Source organism: Candida jiufengensis (genome assembly GCF_024610255.1).
Source record: "Candida jiufengensis strain CBS 10846 chromosome Unknown scaffold5, whole genome shotgun sequence".
In the NCBI taxonomy this organism is placed as follows: Eukaryota; Fungi; Ascomycota; class Pichiomycetes; order Serinales; family Debaryomycetaceae; genus Lodderomyces; species Lodderomyces jiufengensis.
In genome coordinates, this window is record NW_026261558.1 from 552,839 (window position 1) to 574,723 (window position 21,885).

Genomic DNA, 21,885 nt, shown 5'->3' on the forward strand with positions numbered 1-21,885 from the left:
TTTCTTTTCAATCCATAACGAATTTAGCTAATTTTATAGCATAATCTTGTGATATTCTATCTTTATCAATATGACTTCTTTTTATAAAATCATAAAGATTCATCATTTTCCAAAATCCAAAACACATTAATAAAGTCTCTAATTGATTCCATACCGATAAATTGAGTTGTGAAAATATAGGATGATGAGATTTTGTTATCCTCCATTTTTGTAATACTATTGTTTTGAATAAGTAAATATTTAAATCATTAAAGAATTGTTTAGATAAGTATCGTACATGAGGTACTTCTTCTTCATAATCCTCTTGTTGTTTTGCGACTGTTTTGTTGTACCCAATATCTGGTATTACCTTTTTGGCATTTAGTATCATTGTAACTAATCCGGCTATGAATCCAATTAATTTAATGTAATTTTTAAATAATTGTTTTTGATTATTCAAATAAAAGAAATGTAGTTTCAAATTAGGTGTAGTATTCAAAATTTTAAAGATTGGTGAAGTTAAGCCTATTAATCCCATAGATATCAAATTTGGTAGATAAATGAAATTTATAATTGCATTAGATTTGTGGAAAATATAAACCAAGTAATTTTGAATTATTGCAGATTCTGTCTCTTTGTCTCTTTTTCCATATTTGATCTCATAAAATTTATCTAGTATTAATTCTTTAAATGACATGCCTGCTATTACTAATGCCATGACTAGATTTTGTAATGAACAAGTAACTAATAAATTCAACCAATTTAGATTTTTATAGTTGAACCCCAAAGTGAAATTTATCCATATCGGATTAAGTATATTTCGTTTAATAAATGGTGAAATATAACGTTGATTTAATTTATATTTAGTAGGTGTCAAATAATTACTTAGAATCTGAGCAAAAGTGCAGGAAATATAACAAATTCTTTATTATCATAAATTGTTCTTAACCACTTGTAATATGGTTTATTTTTATAATATGAAATTTTAAAGTATTTTGAAACATTAGGAACAACTAAAATTTGAGATTTTGAAGGAGGATTTAATTCACCATGATAATTTATTAAGAAAGATATTAATGCATAATCTTTTGGTATTGAATCATTCCCAACACTTGCAAAATATAAAAAAGTACATGTAATTAAATTTGATATCCTATCTATCGATAGTGAATTTTTGAAATAATGTGATGTCTTGTTTAAATGAGTTAAAATCTGTCGTATTGGTTTATTTAAACATATGAAGTTTGACCATTGTAATGGGTTAGGAACTCTCAAGATATAGAATATCACAGTCCATTTAATCCATTTTGTTAATGATGGATGTCTTTTTATAGTTTGTAAAAGTGTGGTTGGTATTTCTTTTTGAAGTTTTTCTTCTTCTTTTAATTCCAAATGTTCTAGATAATTGTATATACTATTTGACATTAAATCATTGATTGACATACTGAATCGAGTTTTGTTTTATACTTTTAACTTTTTCTGTTATTTTTATTGAGTTGTAATTATAATAAATTATTATTTTCTTATCATATGATTTGTTTATTATTTTTGTTTATCTTTTTTATAAAGATCTTCTAGAAAAATTGTTAGGGGGGAATTATTATTTGACAGATCTTTAAGCGGCTTTCATATGGTAGTTCTTACAATTAAATTAAAAGAGGAAACAAGAGAATAAAATAAAATAAACTATAAATTATTGAATTGATAACTTATCTTACTTTGAAACAAGATTAAAAATTATACTTTCCAACGATCAAATAATAATTTTTCACATTTATAATAAAGCTAAATCTTATCTTTGTATCAATCCAAACAATTGAAGCCATAATTAATAATATTGAATCAAAATGAGTGGGATAAATTCCTCCATTAACAACAATAATATTCAAAATACAACTACCAACAATCTCAATAAAACACCATCACCTGCAAAAGATACGGGTATACAGAGAAACAAAAGTATTCGTAATGGAACAGGACCAATTCAATTTAAAGTAAGAAGACCATCATCTACAAGTACACAAGAAAATAACACAAATGAATCAATTAAACCAAAAACAACCCCAGCCAAAGGTTTGAATATATTTGCAGTATCGCCAATAGGACAGAACAGTACAACTCCAAAAAATATAACAAACTCAAATTCAATCACAGAAAAAGTATCAGCACCAACTACTGTCCACCAAAATAACACCAACATAAACACTAGATCTAAATCACCAGATTCAAGATTTGACGTAATACTACCTTCAAAAGAAGAATTAAAAACAATGCACATAGATGATCAATTAAGAATATTAGCATTAAAAGAAATGATAATAGTACAAATAAAAGATGAAATATCTAATTTAAATTCAAATTTGAAAAAAAATGAAAATGAATTACATGAATTACGAGAAATTGTTCAAAAATCATTATATCAAGAAATAAGTGGAGCAGCAAGTAATAAAACCCTTAGTAGACAAAGAACAAACTCGAACCCTCGTGATCAAGCTATAGAAAGTATTAAAAATAAAAGAAGATCAAGTTCAAATGGATCTATACCTATTTATGAAGAAATTAAATCACAACAAGAACAACAACAAGAATCTCAAAAATCAAAATTATGGAGTGGATTATCTAAACCTTTTAATTTATTACAACAATTTGATACATTATTACAAAATGAATTTGAAAGATCATTAACTTTAGATTCTCGTACCAATTATAATGCAGAACAACAACAACAACAACAAAGACAACATAATTCTAGAAAATCAGAAGATTCAATAAATAGTATAGGTTCAATTACTTCACCACTACGATCCAAAAGTCAAACTTTGTCAGAATATAGAAATAGTCATGATAGAAAATCAGATGATATGATTCAAACTGTGTCTTCTTCAATATGGTCATTTGTAAATGATGTAAAAGCAAACGTACTATCTTCTCTTAATGAAGAAGAAAATTATCAAGATTTTTCAGATATTATTGATGATACTAATGAAGATGATGAAAAAATAGATTTATCTATATATAAAAATTAATAAATCTAATATTAATATTTTATTATCAAATTTATAGATTTTTCAATCCCTTTATAATATCTTTTTGATTTTCATTTATTTCTTTATTATCACCACCATCAATCATTCTTAAATCTTTTAACATTATATCTTTTAATTTATCAAAATAAACATCTTGTAAAATATTTCTAATATTATATTCTGATTTTTCAACTAATTGGCCAATATTAATTAAATGATTAGTTTCTAAATTAATACCACCGTTTAAATCAATACTTATAAAATTTTCAAATTGACGAGTTAAATTCCCACTTAAATTTAATGATGTTTGGGATGATAAATCTAATATAACTGATGTTGTTAATTTATAATTTATTTTGGTGGTGGTTTCTGGTATAACTTCTAATACATGAATTGAATCCCATTTACCTGATTTATCATTTGTTTGTTTTTTAAATAATATAACTCCTGCAAATCCATCTTCTAAATCCCCCACTTCATCTGATGTATCCCAAAAATATACAGAAGATAATCCAGAACCTTCATAATATAAATCTCTATATATATCAAATGCATCGTTAGCTTTTATTTCTAATTGTCTTAAAATGGAACTCGGAAATGGTTGATCATCATCTTCTTCTTCTGTTTCGGGATAATATTTATTTGACCAAGGTGATCGATAACTATCACCATCTCTATTATAATCACAACATAAATATTCTTTTCCTGTACTACTACATTTATTTATAGTAAGTGGTACATCAACTGATGATAATAAATCTTCAACAATTTCTGTATCTTCATCTAATTGTGATGATTGTAGGATTGAACATATGTTTGTTAGGTTTTGTTGAATCAATTGAGGATCTAACCTTCTTAATAAGTTTAATGATGCATCGAATTTATTATCTGACATTTTTTGAAATTGTGGTAGGTTAGTTTCTAATTCGATATTCGATTTGAGTTGTCAATTTTGTTCGATCAATATTCGTAATTTAATTTATTACGTTTGTTACGCAAAACCGATGCTACCAACTATATTTTAGTTCCGGATATTGAATAAATCTTTTGCAGCAATTTAAAGTTTACTATCAAAGATATATTTTTAAGGAGAATTTCATACTTGCAATTCAAAACTACAGGAATCTACAAATTAAGAAAGTACTTAAATTTTTTACTGAAAAATGTCTATTAAAATCAAACCACACTATAAAAAAAAAATCAATAATATCATTGAAAAAAAGATCAAATTGACTAAATTCAAAAAATATTAAATAATTTTCAAACTTATAAAAAAATAATAAAAAAATATAAAAAATAATGAACTAGATTAATGATAAATTATAAAAAAAATATTAAATGTAAATGCTTTCCGTGAATATTAAAAAAATGAAGAAAAATCTAAAATCATGAAATCACCCTTTTGAAAAAAAATTTCTAACTCATAGTATAAGTAACACCTTTTGAAGGAGCATATAATATAATACCATTTAATAAACCAGCAATTAATCCAGCCATTGGTAATGTAAAAATCCAACCTAAATAACACCAAGCAACCATTCTCCAATTAACAGTTTTCCATTCTTTATTACATAAACCAACAAAAACAGTAGCACCAACTGCTGATTGAGTTGTTGAAACTGGAATAGCTAATTGAGTAGCCATTACAGTTGTTACAGCAGCACCTAATTCAATTGAAAAACCTCTTGCTGGTGATTGTAAAATTAATTTATTACCTAAATTAGCCATAATTCTATAACCAAAAGTCCATAAACCAATAACTAATGCTGATGCAGCATAACAAAGAACCCAAACTGGAACTTCAGCTTTTTTTGCAGTTGTATTTGTAGTCCAAACTAAATAAACAGTAGCTAATGGACCAGTAGCATTAGCAATATCATTAGCACCATGAGCAAAAGACATAGTACATGCAGTAATAACTTGTAATAATGAATACATGAATTCAATTTTATTATCATAATATTTTGAAGCAGTATGCATTTTATGTAAATCACCAGCTAACATATCTTTTGAATTTGCTTGATCTGAAATAATATCTTGTCTAACACCATGAGTTGCAATTAAAAATATACATAATGGCCAATTTTTTGGTGATGCTTTTATTAATTTTCCATATTCTTTAAAAGTTTTTGGTAATTTTTCAAATGATGATCTATTATCTTTAATTTCTGATTCAGTTTTAACTAATTTATTATCTTGAACATTAATTGATTGTGATTTTTCAATATCTGAATTATCATCAGTTTTTCTATCAACAGAATCTGAATCATTAACATTATTAGTTGTAGTATTAGTATTAATAGCGTTTCCATCTCTATCAAGAACATTTCCTGATTCATCATATCTTCTACCTTCATAATAATCTAAAGTTAAATTATGACCTTCAGGCATTGGTGGAATATTATCAGTTGATTTAAACCAATAAATTGGACCTCTAAAAATATCATACCATTTTAATGTCCAATCTTCATGAACTAATTTTCTTCTATAATATGGGAATGCAAAAATTACATATACAGCAAATGCAACAGCACCAGTACCAAATATAGCTCCACAAATAGTTCTAGTACCTAAAGAACCTAAACCTAATTTTGGTGAACCTTTCCAAACAATTAACATAGTTAAAATTGAAAAAGCAACATAAACTAAAATTGGAACTAATAACATAGCATTTCTTAAAGAAGTTCTTGGATTTTTAACTTCTAAAACAACAAATTTTGAAATTAAAAATACAGCAGATGCAAATATACCTGCAATACATGGTGCAATAAACCATGAAGCAATAATTTGTGAAACACCATTCCAACCCCAATGAATATTTTGACCACCTTTAGCAGCAATAGCAGCACCAATAACAGCACCAACAATAGAATGAGTAGTTGAAACTGGCATACCAATTGAAGTAGCAATAGTTAACCAAGTTGATGAACCAACTAATGCAGTAGCCATAGTTAACATTAAAACTGCAGGTTCACCAGAAAATACATCAATATCAACAATTTTATTTCTAATAGTATCTGAAACTCTTGAACCAACTAATACTGCACCTAAAAATTCCATAATAGCAGCTAAAATCATTGCTTGCCAATATTTTAAAGATCTTGATGATACTGATGTAGAAAAAGAATTTGCAACATCATTTGCACCAATATTCCAAGCATCTAAAAATGCAAAAATCATCGCAATTGCGAAAATATAATCAAATTGATGTAAAGCCATTTTTTGTAGTGAGGGATTTGTTGTTTGTAAAAAGGTTTTAGCTTTTTAATATGAATATATGACTTTGTTGTTGTAATTTGATTTAATTGATGATTAATAAACAATGAAGAAATAAAAAAGGAAAGAAAAGAATTATGAAAAATTAAATTTTAAAAGATAATTAATGATATATTTATAATGATGTTGAAAAATTTAATAAAATAAAATAAAATCAATATTATTTTAAATTGTTGCAAAATAATATTTTATCAATACGGAACATTAAAAATTAAGTTAGAAATAAAAAAAAAAAGAAAAAAATAAAAAAATAAAAATTTAAAATACCAAGACTTTTTAAATTATTATAATTAATTATTTTTTATTTATATGAGTATACAATCAATAGATTATAGAATTGAAAGGTTAGATAGTTAAAGTTCAATTGATGGGGTATTTTTGATTGTTATCTTGAAATTGAATGATTACTTATTAAAATATTACATCAAAAACTTCAAATATTACATTATTAAAGAATTGGTAGTGGTTATTCAATCAATGTTTCATATATTTAATATTTCTGTTACGAAACATAAAATTAATTTTCGCAGTCAAAATGAAAAAAATAAAAATAAAAAAATAAAAAAATAAAAAAATGCCAAGTAAACAAAAATAAATATCAAAAATTATAATTATTTTCTTGGATTGAAGTTTAAAATAAATAATTAAAGAAAGTAGCCCACGATGTCAAAACTGCAAACTAAGCATTAAAGGACCATTATTCCTTTAAGCAATTTCATCTTCTTGATCTAAAGTTTTTTTTTATAAATCGAATCGATAATCAAACTACATTAATTTTGACAAGAAAAAAAAAGCATGAAATCTTACTCTCACAAGTTAATAACCTTTTGATCTTAAAAAGGTGACGTTTGATTAAATTTTTTATACAATATATAAACCTGTCATTTGAGATAAAACTATTATAGAAAAAAAAGTTGTAGTAAAATAAAAAGAGGAAACCGTATAGAAAATTTCAATGTCACAGTAAGACATCAATATATTGCTGGAAAAAATGAATTTAAGAATAGATCGTAAGACTATAACCTGTCAATAAATTGAAGGCTTAAACATTATTAAATTTTTCAAATAATTTTAAATTACGGGGTAAAAAAGAATCCAAAATCTATAATCTATGTGTATTCAAACGATACTAGATTTTAGAAAAAGGCTAAACAAACAATCATTAAAGTAATTGCAGATACGTTTAAAACTTAAGATTTTTTAAAATAGATTTTAGTATAGTAAATTAAAATTTAATTAAAGGGATAAAAAGATTGTTATGTTACTAATGATAAAATATTTTTAATTGTTTGATAATTAATATTTTAATTGTGAAAATCTGAGACCCACGTTTATGGTAGTCACACTACTTTTTTATAAATTTTCAAATTTTAAAATTTGCAACCATTTTTTTTTTAATTTTTAATAATTTTTATTTTTTAATTTTATTTTGTGTCAATTTTTTATTATTTTAAAGATCTATCATTTAAATAAAATAAAAAATTATAACTACAATAATCACCAAACTTATGATTAATTATATAATTCTTATAATTTGTACCTTAATTATTATAATTTTGACTGTCATATTACACGTTTTACTATTCTATTAATTAAGAAAAAAATAATAATTAATTACTTAGTAGTGATCCATTAAGCCTTTCAAGTGTTGCCTTTTAATTAAGAGAAAAAAACAATCTGAAATATAATAATTGCGAAACATGATTTATACAATTAGAATAAATTGAAACACAACTAGCTTAAAGGCATGATTAGATTGCAACCATAATTAAATCTTAACAATTTGACTCTTTAATCCTACATTTGCAAAACCTTTACTACTTTAAAGAAGTAGAAATAAATCGATTATTAATTTTACTAAAGTCAAGTTTTACATTCCTTTTGACATTTTAAATATTAATAACTAAAGTTTCGTATATACTAAATAATTTATTTACAAATTTTTAAAAAACCTTAAATCCAATTTATAAGTTTTTAATTCACAAAGATAAAGGCGTATAAGCCATTTTATTGTTTAATTCAAGCTTAACATACTCTGTTATAGATTTCATAAAGTTAATTGATCGTAAGACCAATTAACTAATCAAGTAAAATTTTAAACTAAATTATAACGTTTTTTAGATTTAAGATTTTGGAGATTATATAAAAAAGTTCTACCGTAAATTTACAACATTATGAAACTTTAAAACTTTAAAGCCAAAAAAGAAAAGTACCAGCTAATTTGAAACTTGACAAGATAATATTCAATTTGAATTAACTTGATTGATTGAAATCTTGTAAATTAAGGTTGATCCCGTTAAGAATTTTACAAATTTTTTGAAAGATTATTTTTGCGTTTGATATTCTTTTTCTTTTTTTTTCTTGGTTTTAGCCACATGGGTTGAACAAAATCTTGAGGGAAAAAAAAAACACCAGAAACATGTGTTTTATTCTTTGGTGATTTAATCATGCATTGACGGGAACTCAACTTACATTAACACCAAAAGCATAAACGATTGTAACTCTAGAATATAGAACTAATCAATCAATTGTTTTGTTTTTTTTTACAATATTTTTGCTTGTATAACTTCATAAAACCTTAAATTTCATTAAATTTTTTGCGTAATTGTTTTAGATTATCAACTAAACATAGTAAAACCTAAAAAAGTATAAACTATCAATTTAATTGTGAAGAGTTCATGAAAATGAGAAGGCTGAACAACAAAATACACTAAAACTCGAATTTTGTTTTCAAATATTCTGTAATTCAATCTCTCAAAAGATTTGTATCGCAAAGAGCTTTGAATTCTTTGTTACCCTAGTACAACTTTTGCAACTAGTTGTACTTTTTGTGAACTATATTAAAATGAATATCAACAACGTGAGACCAATTTATCACCACGTTCTTCAACCTGCTTTTCAAATCATTTGCGCTGAGAAAGTTCAAAACTAAGAAAAAGATATTAAATATCACCATCATCTTACCCCGCCTCTTTCACTAATCTTTCTTCCTATTGTCTTACGTAGAAATTTACACTTATACACCCACATCAACCACATTGTTTGATTGTCTATTGTTTTATTGAATGAATGCAATTAATTTATATTCTTTCGTTTAGGTTTGAATTTTCTATTGTTTCTTTTTTTTCATAGCTTTTCTTGGAATTTTGTAAATCTCATATTTCCAAAACATAAGAGATTTATTAAAACCCTTGGTGCATGCGTTTTGCAAGGCTTTGAAATTCAAGATCACAGAATGATTTCATATTCAGAAGGTTTCTCATATAAAATAATATAGAGTTTGGGAAGACATTAAATTCCTTGGAAATTAACTGATTGATGAGTTGTAGATGAATAGCGTAAGATGAGGTGTAATTTCAAAAGAGCTCTATGATGTTAACTTCGTAATAGTAGAAAGTTATTGTTCTATACGTTTTTGAGTAGTTCATTACTATACGTTTTTACCAATTACGAAACCTTAATCAGTTCTCAGAGAATAGTTATCGAAAAAGAAAAGGACTTTGTAAAAATAAAGAATATTAAAAAAACTCAGAAATTCTCTTGGAGAGTGATATTGTTCACGAGCTAGATATATGTTGTCATTCAAATTTAATGCTTAAAATGTTATATAGGATTCCTTTTTTTCTATCAAATCTTTTTCTAAAAATTTTGTTAAAAAATTTTGTTGAAAACTTTTGTTACAAAATTCCTACCAAATTCTCGAAAATTTTAAATTACTATTTTATCTGATGCACATGGTCTGTGTTGGGATACGTTAAAGGGCTGGTAAATTTCTCCTAGTTAATTGTGATTCTGTTGAATATTTAAATTGAACAATTTTTATTTCATAACTGTTTTTCCAACTAGAAGACCCAAATTCAGTCGTTAATTACTTTCAATTAATTATCAATTAATTTCGCTTAGTTAAATAAAAGTTATGTATAGACTTGTGTGACTTGTGTTTGTGTAAAAATTATTATAATTTAGTTTAATTTCTCGTAAATTTAAAATAAGGTTTTGTGTCAATGAACACAAAAATGTGTCAAAAAAAAAAAAAATAATTAATTAAGAAAAATAAGAGAGCGGAAAATAAAAACTAGAAAAGCTATTACTAAATGTAACATTTATGAGTTTACATTTGATTTTTCAATTCAGTTTACAATCTTTTTGAATCTAGTAATGAGACCTCTACTTTTGTCCATGAGGCAATTTAAAGTTTGTAAATTTTATACTAAATCTTAATTATAAGTCGGAATAACCATTTAAGAATTTCTTTTCTTTGATCGGATAAACTCGTTAGCTTAAAGTTTTAGATCTTTCTCACGTCTCAGTTAAACTTATCACACTTTTCAAGTAATTTTCTTGATAAAATGCTCTATATGTTTTTCGAAATAAGTCTATATTGATTATTTTCCGTTTTCTTAGTGACCAAGACTTTAACACCGTGTCTAAATAACGCTAGAAGTCGAGGAGTTGACAAGTTTGACAAATTCAATAAAATTTCTTCAAATTTTTCACTATTTTTGAAAACGAAATTTTAAAGAAAAGATAGACAAAAACGTAATTTTAATGGATATGAGTGAGTTACGAATATTTTTGAGTTAATCAAAAGGATACTTAAACTTGAGATAAGAAACTCTCTCATATTGAAATAATTTGTTGATTATAAAAAATAATTACATCATAGTTGAATTCACATACTTACAAAAAATTAATGTTAAGCAAATTAATTTCAAAGCAACAGAAAAAAAAAAGATATCGCATGAACAAAAATAATAGATTACCAAGCTACAAATATCATAGATTATACACAAGATACACATACCACTTAGACATTAAGAAATAGTCACGTTCGCTTTATGTTTTATAGACTAAATATTACATTATGATCACTCGAAGTTTAAGAAGAACACTAGCAACAACTACCACTACAACCTCATCATCATCAACACCATCCAGACTCAGACCAACTCCACCGAAAAAGACATCAAAATCACAGGCCAAAAAATATTCATTTTATGACTTAGTATTAAGAACCCCATCACATCCTCAACATCCAATAGAAGCCTCATTAATGACTACAGATGAATTAAGTAAATTAAAAGCTCATACTAAAACTCGTTTTGAAGGTAATTATTCAATAGATACTTCAATAACACCAGAAGAAAGAATACGTAAAGTATTTGGAGGTAGGATAAAGGGAGAAGATCGTAAATCATCAAGTAGAATTATTCGTGGAGAACCTCGTATAATTGCAGGAATAACAGTACCTTCAAGACCACCAGAACCTGATAATTGTTGTATGAGTGGTTGTATAAATTGTGTATGGGAATTATTTGAAGAAGATTTAAAAGAATGGAATGAAAAAAGACAAAAAGCTGCTTCATTACTCAAGAAAAATGGTGGTAGATGGCCTGAAAATTTTAATCCACCTTTAAAATATTTAAATAAAGAAAATTATCCAAAACTGTTAGCTAATAAATCTCAATATGAAGATGCTTTAAAAACTGATGAAGATGAAAGTTGGGGTGATGTACCTGTTTCTATTCGAGTATTTACTGAAGTTGAGAAAAAATTAAAAATGAAACATAAACAGCAACAACAACAACAACAAGAATCAAATAATTAGATTAAATTTAGAATTACATTTAAAAGAATTGGATACTTAACTTATTTATTAAAATAAAAAACCTATATTACAACCCGTTCTTCACTCCTTCTCTTTTTAATCAATATCAATCCCCTTAGATTTATAAAATGCCTTAGCTTCTTCAATTTGAATTTTCAATTCTTCATATTTTTCTTTCTTATCTTTAAATGTGAATATGCCCCAACCTAAAGTAAATAAAGCATAAGAACCAAACGAAACTAATGCCCAAAATGGTAAAAATGGTAAAATTTCATAATAAAATATTGTAGGTGATGGAATTAATTGAGTGTATAAAGCAAAATAAATTGATGATAATGCAAATATTGTTAATGCTGTTTCTGATGCTTTTGTCATTGTGAAATGAATATATATAATTGATGTGGTTCAATGAATTGGTTAATTGATGATGTATGTTTTGTAATACGTTTCGATTTTTCAAATAATTTGACGTGTATTTTTTTAAATCATTTGTGTCACTTTTATTATCTTGATGACACGACAATAATTTTTTATACAATACAACTAAAAATCAGCATAATGTTACAGGAACCGTCTACAATCTCAAATCTTTTGTCTAAAAACTAACTTGTATATTAACTTTTCTATTCAAATAATTTTTCCCCATTTTTTAGTCCTAAAATATATCTTACATCAATACATAAACTTAAACTATACAATAATGGTAATAAATTTAATAAATCACGATCATTTGAATCATTTATCCAACCTTCTATACTTACTGCATTTTCTTCATGTAATGCATAACTAATTGGTGAATTATCTAATATCATTACATTTTTCAATTCATCATCTTTAATATACTTGCTTAAATCTTTGATGTAACCTACCCCTGGTCTATATGAACAATCTGATCTATAGTATCTCTTAGTGAATATTGTTGGTTTTGAGTAATTGGAAGATGTTAATTCTTTAGGAGATTGTGATATATCATATTTTTGTTTTTTAAGTTGATCTAATATTTCTTCTTCTAACCAATTTATAATTGGATCTGCGTATTCCTTAACACTTGCTGTAAATATTTGTAATTCAAACCATTTAAAAATTTCACTTAAAAAATAATCACAGTAAGGACGTTTGTGAACGTAATATAATGATGATATGTTATTCAATCTTATTTCTATCATTTTAGATTGTGTTGCTGGATTAAATGACCTTGGTGAACCTCTTGATAATGAATGAATTAAAGTTTCATCAAGATCTAATATAAGAATTTTCTTTTTACGTTTCTTTTGTGGATTTCTTGATAATGGATATAATCTTTGAGGTGGTGGAATCATATATTTTGTAAATGAAGTTGGTGATTTTATTTCATTTGCTATTATATTATCTTGTTTAATTTGTAATATTTTTTCATCTTCATAATCATTATATTGGTCATTACTTTTAGGTGATTCTGGTGTTGATTGTTTTTGATTTTGTTGTTTTGTTTCTTTTGATGGTTTTTCTCTAGTTACTAATGGATCATCTTCTACGTCACTTGAATCAAATTCTCCGATTTTTTCATCATATATTGGATTTTGTATATTTGATTTTGTTCCAAATCCTAAAGAATTTTTTAATAATGTGAATGGAAATATTATGATATTAATTATTATGATTATTGGTTTTATTATAAGGTAATTTGGGAAGAAATATATGATTTTCCAAATTGTTAAAAAGAATGATAAAATTGTTGATTGTGATGTTGTGGTTTGTGAAGTTTGAGTATCGTCTACTTCATCTTGATCTGTTAGATTTACTTCATCTTTATTTTCTCCGTCTAGTTCCTCTAATTCTTCATCAACATTTATCTCCGTTGATTTTGGTAATTTACATGGTCCTTTTATTGTATTATTCTCTACAATTTTCTGAGTATCTTCATCTATATTGTCTATAAGTGAATCTTGATTACTTTGTGATTGTGGTTGTAGTGATTCCTCTATTTTTTCAGGTTGTTGTTCATCATCTTGTAATTGATCATCAGTTGATGTTAACTCAAAATCTGATTTACCAGGTAGTATATTATCAAAAGAATTTACAATTAGCCTGATTGAATTCATTTTTTAAGAATTTCAATGTTTATAATTGTCTTACTGTTATTCTAAAAATCTGTAATCTAATAAGTTTTTGTTGTATAACGAATTATATATTGAACATGTGGGTTTAAATCAATTTTGCTATGCTTAATAATTTTGAGTTATTAAAAAATATGTGATGTAATAAATAAAATAAATATAAACAATGAATACAGAAATCAAATGAAACTTTTTTTAAATGAAATTAATGTTATGTGAATGATGAATGAAAAGATGTTGTTGTTGTTGTTGTTGTCGTTGTTGTTGTAAAATATCTAAATATAATTGATGAGAATTTACGAAATATTTAAATATAAGTAATAATAAAATTAATTGCTGCTTATTGTTTTTCTAAATTCTGATTAATTATTATTTTATTTTCTCTCGCTTTCTCTCTTTATTTTTATTAATAAATGAATTAGTGCTTTGTTACTAATGATTGAATGAATTTGTATGTTAATAAATGAATGAATTAAGTAAGAACGAATGTCAATTCAAATTGAAAAATTAATCACTGAAACCAAGTTCACCTTTGAATGACTTATAACATAAATTTTCTAAATAATTACATCCAACAAAATAAATTATTTTTTTGTTGGAGATAATCACACAAAATTATATACCTTTGACAAATAGGAATTATCCAGTTTTAAAAGGTTTTGGTAGCTGCCAAATAAATTAAAAGTAATACCCCTTCTGTTTAACTGAGACTATTTATAACCAGAACGGATCTTTGGCTCAAGCTAACTATTTGTTAATTGACTTAATTTTATAAAGCAAATTATTTGCTACACTGGTCAATAGACAAAACAGCTAGGTGCTTTTTTTGAATCTTAAGGGGAGGGGTATTAAAAAGGATATGGTAGCATAACCAAGATCCTTGTTTCAAAGGCTGAAAAGCACTTCTATACATTAAAAAATAATTTTTTAAACGAGAGGTTGTTAATTATGTTGGGACAAAATATAATAAATTTAGTATCTGGTTGTAATTTACAACATTAACAAACATTTTGAATTAAAGAAATTATAATAATTTCTAAAATCTTTTACTTTAAAGATCTCATCTCGTTTTAAGCCAGCTGTTCTTGTTTTTTCAACCTCAATGAAACACTTTGGAAACCTAAAAAATTAATGCACAGTGTTAAACGGTCCTGATTATTAACTTAAATGACTGCGGAAATTGGTGATCATTTTGATTTTTTTTTGGGACGTCATTATTTGTTGAACCGCTTGATTCCAGATTTATGTATCAATGAAAACTCTGAAGTGGGTTACTTTAGAAGATCTAATCAGCTTATATCAAACTTTGAAAAAGCTGTGAGAACTTCATAGATTGAAAACTTATCCAATTACTAAGAGCTGATCTCTGTTAAATCAATATTGACTTCACCATTAATTAAACTTAAACTCGATCAAAAATTCGTAAACTCGATAATAAATCAATAAACACATCTATAGTATCAGAGATAAACTCTCACAATCTGGAAATCAAAACAGTCATCAAAAGCAAAATTTAAAAAAACTGATCAATTAAAAAACGTTTTCTATAGGTTAGTTCTGGAACGTGGGGAAATCAAAAAAAAAATAAAGTTACTATTTAAGGCTAGTGAGTAATAAATTCTCGGAAAATTATTTTATACCAATTCGATGTTCGATGGTTACGCGACCGCCAGGCTCAGTAACCATTACATAACTCATGGTTATATAAAAGAAGCTTTTTTAGTAATGTGGGGTCGAAAAAGTATTGATTCAACTAATACTTTTTATTAGTTATGTAATTTTCAGATCTTGTAAACTCAACGGATTACAGATCTCGCAAAAAGAAGTAGTTTCTATTTTTAGGTTTGGTTTTGACAGGTTGTTCAATTTTGTGTTACATTTGGGATTTTTTACTTCATTGGGATTATGGTTGCAAAATCAACAAATGTACAAAACAGCTAAAGTGAAAAACCAACAGAATTCTTTTTCTGTTAATTCGCTTGGTTCCTTACTTTATTCTTCATAATTTTGTATTTCATTATTTGAACTATATATAACTAATCAAAGACCAGCGAAAGTGAGTTGTACTTGACCACCCCAGAACATTTCTTGACATGGTATTTCTTTCTCTAATTCTTTTAAATCTTCCTTTTTAGCAGGTGATATAATTACTAAACCTTGAGATAATGTTAATGTTTTACCTGTTAAATTTGTAGTTCCAGCAACATGAGAAATTCTAGAATTCATAAAAGCAGCTTCATTAGTTAACATTCTATTTACCCAAGAATCATTCATTGCATGATTTACATCATAATAATATCTCATAAATCTCCATGTTTGAGTTTGGATATTTAAAACTGCTATTCTCATTGTATTCGTGTTGTTTGTAATTAATGGTAATTTACTGAATCTAGAAACATCATATTTATCTGATACGTAAGGAGTTTTATCTAAAAATCTTAAATGATCTTGTTTAACACCACCAACAAAGAATAAATATCCTCTTTCTTCATTTTGATAATATAAACATGTATGATGACAACATCTTAATTCTGCTTCTTTTAATTCTGGGTCAGCAACAACATTATCCATCGTAAATTCAGTTGCATCTTCATCTTCCCCTGGTTTTATTGGTTTATTAAAATAATCATATGTATATGTAGTAACTTTTTCCCATTTACAAGTTTCAAAAATAAATCTATAGAAATCACTGAAAAATTCATTATTTTCATTACAACCTCCCTGAATCATCATTGTTCTTTTTTTGAAAAAAGATTGAATTTGTAATGGTTCTTCTTCTTGCATTATAACACTTGGAGCTCCACCGATTTGAAATGAGCCCGAACTTCCACTAATACTTAAATCTGGAGATGCTGCTCTTGGTGGAATTTGTTGTTCATCAAGTCCTGATACATCCAACAAGCAACCTTCATCTAATCCTCTTGTATAATCTATCATTATATGTGCAAAATATCCTCTTGGACTTGGCCAATATTCATCTTCTTGTAAAATTATATCACAAGTTTCTGGATTTGATCCAACTCTTGAAACTATACCAGTTGATAAAAATGATATAATATTTATTATTGTATGTTCTTCTTTTGTTGAGATATCTATTTTCAATAAATCATTATTTGCTTTAAAATGGCGTATACCTTTTTCATCTGGTATTTCATCTAATACGAATCCACCAAATACGAAAACTGATACACCAGATAGTGAATTTGAATCAACAAATAATGGATTGGGTGATTTTGACCTTGTTGTAAAACTATCTTCAAGTGGTTGATCTTCATTATGTGGTGAATGATTTTTGGATTCATTTGCATGATCTGTTTTAACAAATTCTATAACATCTTTATTTGGTGAAGATCTTCCACTATTGTCTTGTCTGAATTTATTTTGATTATAAAGTAATGGTGTAATTGGTCTTGCTGAGAAAACTGGTGAAGTAATAGGTGATTGAGCAGCCAAAGTTGGTGTGGGAACGATTGGTGTAGTTAAATTGTTATTATTATTACTACCAGTAGTAGATACAGATGGTTGTTGTGAATGTGAATGAGGTGTTGGATGAGCGGTTGTTGTTGTGCTAGTTGTACCTTGAGATATGACTGAAGCACCACCAGAATTATTATAGTTTGATTGTGTTGGAGCTGGTGCAGCATTTAAAACAGGCGATACAGCTCTACTACTTCCACCAGAGCTATTATTAGTTGAATTTGATCTTTTTTCTCTAACTTTTTGGGAGTATGTGTTTTTCAAATTTGTTCGATGAAACTTATTCTTAAATTTATCCATTTTGGAGGAACTTGATGATGATGAAGTTTTAGGTTCAGGAAAAGAACCAGTAGATTGTGATGTAACAATTTTATGCAATTTGGGTTTGATTTTTTCATCATCAGTAGGTTGTTGTGATTGTGGGGGTATATGTTGTGATTGAGAATCTTCTTCTCTACTAAAAATTGGTGAATCTCTACCAGCTTTATTTCTATTTGTTGTTTGTTTTGTTATGGGTGAGTTATTTGATTGATCTCGTGAATTATTTGATTGATCTCTTGCTTCTGAATTTGATGGCAGGGAAACTCTTTGATCAAATATTTTTTCCTTTTCAGCATTTTGTAAATCATAAATATTAGAACATATTCCCAGTCCAATTCTACCTACATTATTAATTTTTTCACTTTTTTCTAATGCTATTTTAGTAAATTTCAAAGTTATTGTATCTAATATATAACCATCTTCATTCATTACTATTTTTTTCTTAATTATCCATTTATCTATATTTCGATGATATTTTTTTGATATATCTTCAATATGAAATCCACCATAAAAGAAATAATGTCTTGGAGATATTTGTGTTGATATCATTGACAATAAATGGCCAGGAAAATCACCTAAATTTGAGGTATCCATATATGTTACTGTACCTCTTATAGCATTATAAGTAATAAAATGAGGATTTGGTTGTAAAAAGGGACTAGTTAACATTTTAGAATCAACAAATGGTGGTACTTTATATGGAAAATATATTGATAACTTTTTAAGGTGTGTTTCAGAAGTTATACCAAGATGATTAAAAGTTGAAAATTTTGTTACAAATAATCCTCCAAATATATAACTTACTTCATCAATTGCAAAAAGATTTTGGAAACAAACTTTTGGAACATCAGACATTAATTTTAATTTCCTTTTATCATTTCTTATTGAATTTGGTATATTAAATGAAACTTTTGGTGTAGTAATATAACCAGAAAATGCATCAATTTTTTCTTCAGCAGCTGATAATAATTGTTTTTTTTTAATTTTTAATTCTTCTGTTTCAATTGGTGGTATAATTTCTGAAACATTTAAATCTATTCTACCGAAAGCTGAATGTTCAATTTCTCTTAAGTTAAAATTTGGTCGAAATACAAATTGTGAATCTCTTTCATTTTCATTAAAATTTATTTTTGTTGATGTTTCAGTTGATAAACTATAATTTATGAGACTATAAGGTACTGCATAATCATTCAACCAACCTTTTCCATCAGTTTGTTCTAATGAGAAGTAATCATCGATATTACCTTCTATATTATCATATTGTTGAGTATTATTTATTTTATTTGAAGTATTTGGTGATATTGGAGCTGAATAATTTAGTGATGGTTGTAGTCGTTCTTCATTTTGGTAATTATTATTATTAGTATTATTATTATTATTATCGTTATATTGAAATGAATCAGTAGAAGTTGTTTCTACATTTGATAATATTGATGTCATTGGTTATTTAAGTATTAAACATTTTTATATATGTTGTTAAAGTCATGTAATAATAAATTTAACGTTTTACAACCAAAAATTTAAAAATTATAATAATATTTGTAAACAATATTTTTTATCATAGAAGAAAAAAAGAAAGATTATGATACTCTAAATTGGGAATATTTGGGGTAATACGAGAGAAAGTCAATAGTTACAATTAATCTTTAGATCGAATGAATTAAAAAGTAATGTAACATAATTTTATTGATTATTGATGATATATAACAATTTACCAAGTTCAAGTATAATCAAAGTTAGTCATTGCTAAGAATACTTTGATTTATAATAAAAGTTAAAAATTATTAAACTTAATTTAATATTGAATAAATTTTAAAATCTCTTCATAAATTTATTATATATGTAAATGTTGTCACATTTGTAATTTTTAAGACACGGCATACAGAATCATATATTTTTTACGAGTATGTATTACTAAAATAATTATTAATTTGTACATAATTATAATAATAATAATAATAATATTTTAAAATTGCAACCATCTTTATCTTTTATCTATAAGAACATATGATGAATGATAATATAACTTTACATAATGAATTAGAAGGATCAGTTAAAATAATAGATGATGATTTAGAAGATGATGAATTTACAATAGATTTAGATAAAGTTGGTCGACTAAATTTTTTAGATAAATTCAATTTTAATTTACCAAATTTATCAAATTTACCAAACCTACCCAACCTTACAAATATATCAAATTTATCAAGTATTTCTAATTTCTCCAATATTACAAACTTATCAAATGAAATTGGGAAACAATTGGATAAGTATAAATCCATATATAGAAGTTATGCAGATGATGAAGAAAGTAGATTACATATGTTAGATTCACTTAAATCAATACTAGAAACCAAAATCCAATTAAAACAATTTTCAAATGATTTAACTGAAGTTGTTCATAGAGCAGTAACATTACCAGCTGAAGATATAAGTGATTTTGAAGAAGATGATGAAAGTATAGAAACTTTAATTGAACCAGAAATTAAAAAATTTATTGAATCAATTGGTATAAATGAATTTCTTAAAAATTTTAGTTCAAATATTTTAAAACAAATATCAGGAAAAGATGAAGAAGAAGTATTGGAATTAGAAGAAGATATAGACGATTTACAAGAACTAGATCCAGAATTAATAAAATTAACTCATTTAAACCCAGAAGATTTTCAAAATGAAGAATTATTAAGATCAAAATTAAAAACCATTCAAGATTTATCAATTGATCAAAAATTAAAAAACAAATTACAAACAAAATTAATGATGTCAAATTATTATAAATATATAGATAATCAATTACAAAAAGAAAATGAAAGATTAAGTAATATTTTAGATGAACAAAAAGCAATGATGGATGAAGAAGTAGTTATAACAGAAGAAGATCAAAAACCTTCTTATTATGACAAATTAAATAATATACTAGGTTGTTCACATTATCAACGTAATTGTAAATTAGAATGTCCAACATGTCATAAATGGTATTCTTGTCCATTTTGTCATGATTCTGAAATAAAAGATCATAAATTAATAAGAAATAAAGTCAAACATATATTATGTATGCATTGTAAAACTCCACAAGTAACAGATACAAATTATTGTGTAAATTGTGAAAAGGAATTATCTAATTATTTTTGTCGAAAATGTGTCTTGTATGATAATGATCCAACAAAAGATATATATCATTGTGATAAATGTGGAATATGTCGTTTAGGTTTAGGATTAGATAAAGATTATTTTCATTGTGATGAATGTAATATTTGTTTATCTATTGATTTAAGAGATAAACATAAATGTGTAACCAACAGTACCCATTGTAATTGTACAATATGTAATGAATATTTATTTACATCAATTGAAAAAGTAGTATTTATGAAATGTGGTCATTCAATACATCAATCATGTTTTGCTGAATTAGTAAAACATTCATATAAATGTCCATTATGTAAAAAAACAATTATAAATGTTGAAAATCAATTTCGTTTATTAGATCAAGAAATCCAGCAATCACCTATGCCTGATCCTTATGATCAATGGAAATGTATAATTAGTTGTAATGATTGTAAAGGAAAATCAAACGTTGCTTATCATGTATTAGGTTTAAAATGTAAATATTGTAAGAGTTATAATACAAATAAACTTAAATTTAAAAAACCTAATGATGAAGAAGTACTTAGTGATGATAATGAAGAAGTTGAACATATTCATGATTTTGATGCTAATATTATGAGATTAGTTTCTACTAATTTACAAAACAATTTTGAAATTGATTTACAACAAAATTAAGTTTTTAAAGGTATGTAGATTTAGAATAGAGATATAATGGTTTTAATGAATAAGGTAATGTTAAAGTAATTTATTTAAAACAGATTGTAAGGTAATATTAAATTTACTTTAAATTATCTTCAATTTGAAGATAAATTCAAATGTTTTAGTAATCACGCGACTCTAAAGATCTGGACCAAGTCCTTAGATAAATTTAAAGATTTTTCTATCAGCAGTAAGGAGTTTGTAACATTTGCTTTGTAAATTATTACAACTTTGTTCTAATTCAGAATTGTATAGAGTTATTCTAGCTTGAAGCTATAAAATAATAGTTTTTGCACCC

The 21,885-nt window shown here is 25.7% G+C and overlaps 10 protein-coding genes across 10 annotated transcripts; 3 read left to right on the forward strand and 7 right to left on the reverse strand. All coding sequences in view use genetic code 12, as the record gives it.

Annotated features, from left to right (window-relative positions):
- Positions 1 to 7: 7 nt before the first annotated feature.
- KGF54_001658 (uncharacterized protein) lies at positions 8 to 697 on the reverse strand (the record flags this gene model as incomplete). The annotated part of the gene is made up of 1 exon (XM_051762051.1): positions 8 to 697. One exon carries the CDS (start codon positions 695 to 697, stop codon positions 8 to 10), a length of 690 nt encoding a protein of 229 aa, XP_051621196.1.
- A 167-nt stretch (positions 698 to 864) lies between these two features.
- On the reverse strand, positions 865 to 1,422 carry KGF54_001659 (uncharacterized protein; the record flags this gene model as incomplete). Its single annotated transcript, XM_051762052.1, has 1 exon — positions 865 to 1,422. One exon carries the CDS (start codon positions 1,420 to 1,422, stop codon positions 865 to 867), a length of 558 nt encoding a protein of 185 aa, XP_051621197.1.
- Positions 1,423 to 1,826: 404 nt separating this feature from the next.
- KGF54_001660 (uncharacterized protein) lies at positions 1,827 to 3,005 on the forward strand (the record flags this gene model as incomplete). Its single annotated transcript, XM_051762054.1, has 1 exon — positions 1,827 to 3,005. One exon carries the CDS (start codon positions 1,827 to 1,829, stop codon positions 3,003 to 3,005), a length of 1,179 nt encoding a protein of 392 aa, XP_051621198.1.
- Positions 3,006 to 3,036: 31 nt separating this feature from the next.
- Positions 3,037 to 3,900, reverse strand: KGF54_001661 (F-actin-capping protein subunit beta; the record flags this gene model as incomplete). The annotated part of the gene is made up of 1 exon (XM_051762055.1): positions 3,037 to 3,900. The coding sequence occupies one exon, from the start codon at positions 3,898 to 3,900 to the stop codon at positions 3,037 to 3,039; it is 864 nt and encodes a 287-aa protein (XP_051621199.1).
- Positions 3,901 to 4,421: 521 nt separating this feature from the next.
- Positions 4,422 to 6,224, reverse strand: PHO89 (Pho89p; the record flags this gene model as incomplete). The annotated part of the gene is made up of 1 exon (XM_051762056.1): positions 4,422 to 6,224. One exon carries the CDS (start codon positions 6,222 to 6,224, stop codon positions 4,422 to 4,424), a length of 1,803 nt encoding a protein of 600 aa, XP_051621200.1.
- A 4,921-nt stretch (positions 6,225 to 11,145) lies between these two features.
- On the forward strand, positions 11,146 to 11,889 carry KGF54_001663 (uncharacterized protein; the record flags this gene model as incomplete). The annotated part of the gene is made up of 1 exon (XM_051762057.1): positions 11,146 to 11,889. One exon carries the CDS (start codon positions 11,146 to 11,148, stop codon positions 11,887 to 11,889), a length of 744 nt encoding a protein of 247 aa, XP_051621201.1.
- A 96-nt stretch (positions 11,890 to 11,985) lies between these two features.
- DPM3 (Dpm3p) lies at positions 11,986 to 12,264 on the reverse strand (the record flags this gene model as incomplete). The annotated part of the gene is made up of 1 exon (XM_051762058.1): positions 11,986 to 12,264. One exon carries the CDS (start codon positions 12,262 to 12,264, stop codon positions 11,986 to 11,988), a length of 279 nt encoding a protein of 92 aa, XP_051621202.1.
- A 248-nt stretch (positions 12,265 to 12,512) lies between these two features.
- Positions 12,513 to 13,970, reverse strand: KGF54_001665 (Nem1-Spo7 phosphatase catalytic subunit; the record flags this gene model as incomplete). The annotated part of the gene is made up of 1 exon (XM_051762059.1): positions 12,513 to 13,970. The coding sequence occupies one exon, from the start codon at positions 13,968 to 13,970 to the stop codon at positions 12,513 to 12,515; it is 1,458 nt and encodes a 485-aa protein (XP_051621203.1).
- A 2,055-nt stretch (positions 13,971 to 16,025) lies between these two features.
- Positions 16,026 to 19,223, reverse strand: KGF54_001666 (uncharacterized protein; the record flags this gene model as incomplete). The annotated part of the gene is made up of 1 exon (XM_051762060.1): positions 16,026 to 19,223. One exon carries the CDS (start codon positions 19,221 to 19,223, stop codon positions 16,026 to 16,028), a length of 3,198 nt encoding a protein of 1,065 aa, XP_051621204.1.
- Positions 19,224 to 19,790: 567 nt separating this feature from the next.
- On the forward strand, positions 19,791 to 21,563 carry KGF54_001667 (uncharacterized protein; the record flags this gene model as incomplete). Its single annotated transcript, XM_051762061.1, has 1 exon — positions 19,791 to 21,563. The coding sequence occupies one exon, from the start codon at positions 19,791 to 19,793 to the stop codon at positions 21,561 to 21,563; it is 1,773 nt and encodes a 590-aa protein (XP_051621205.1).
- Positions 21,564 to 21,885: the final 322 nt, after the last annotated feature.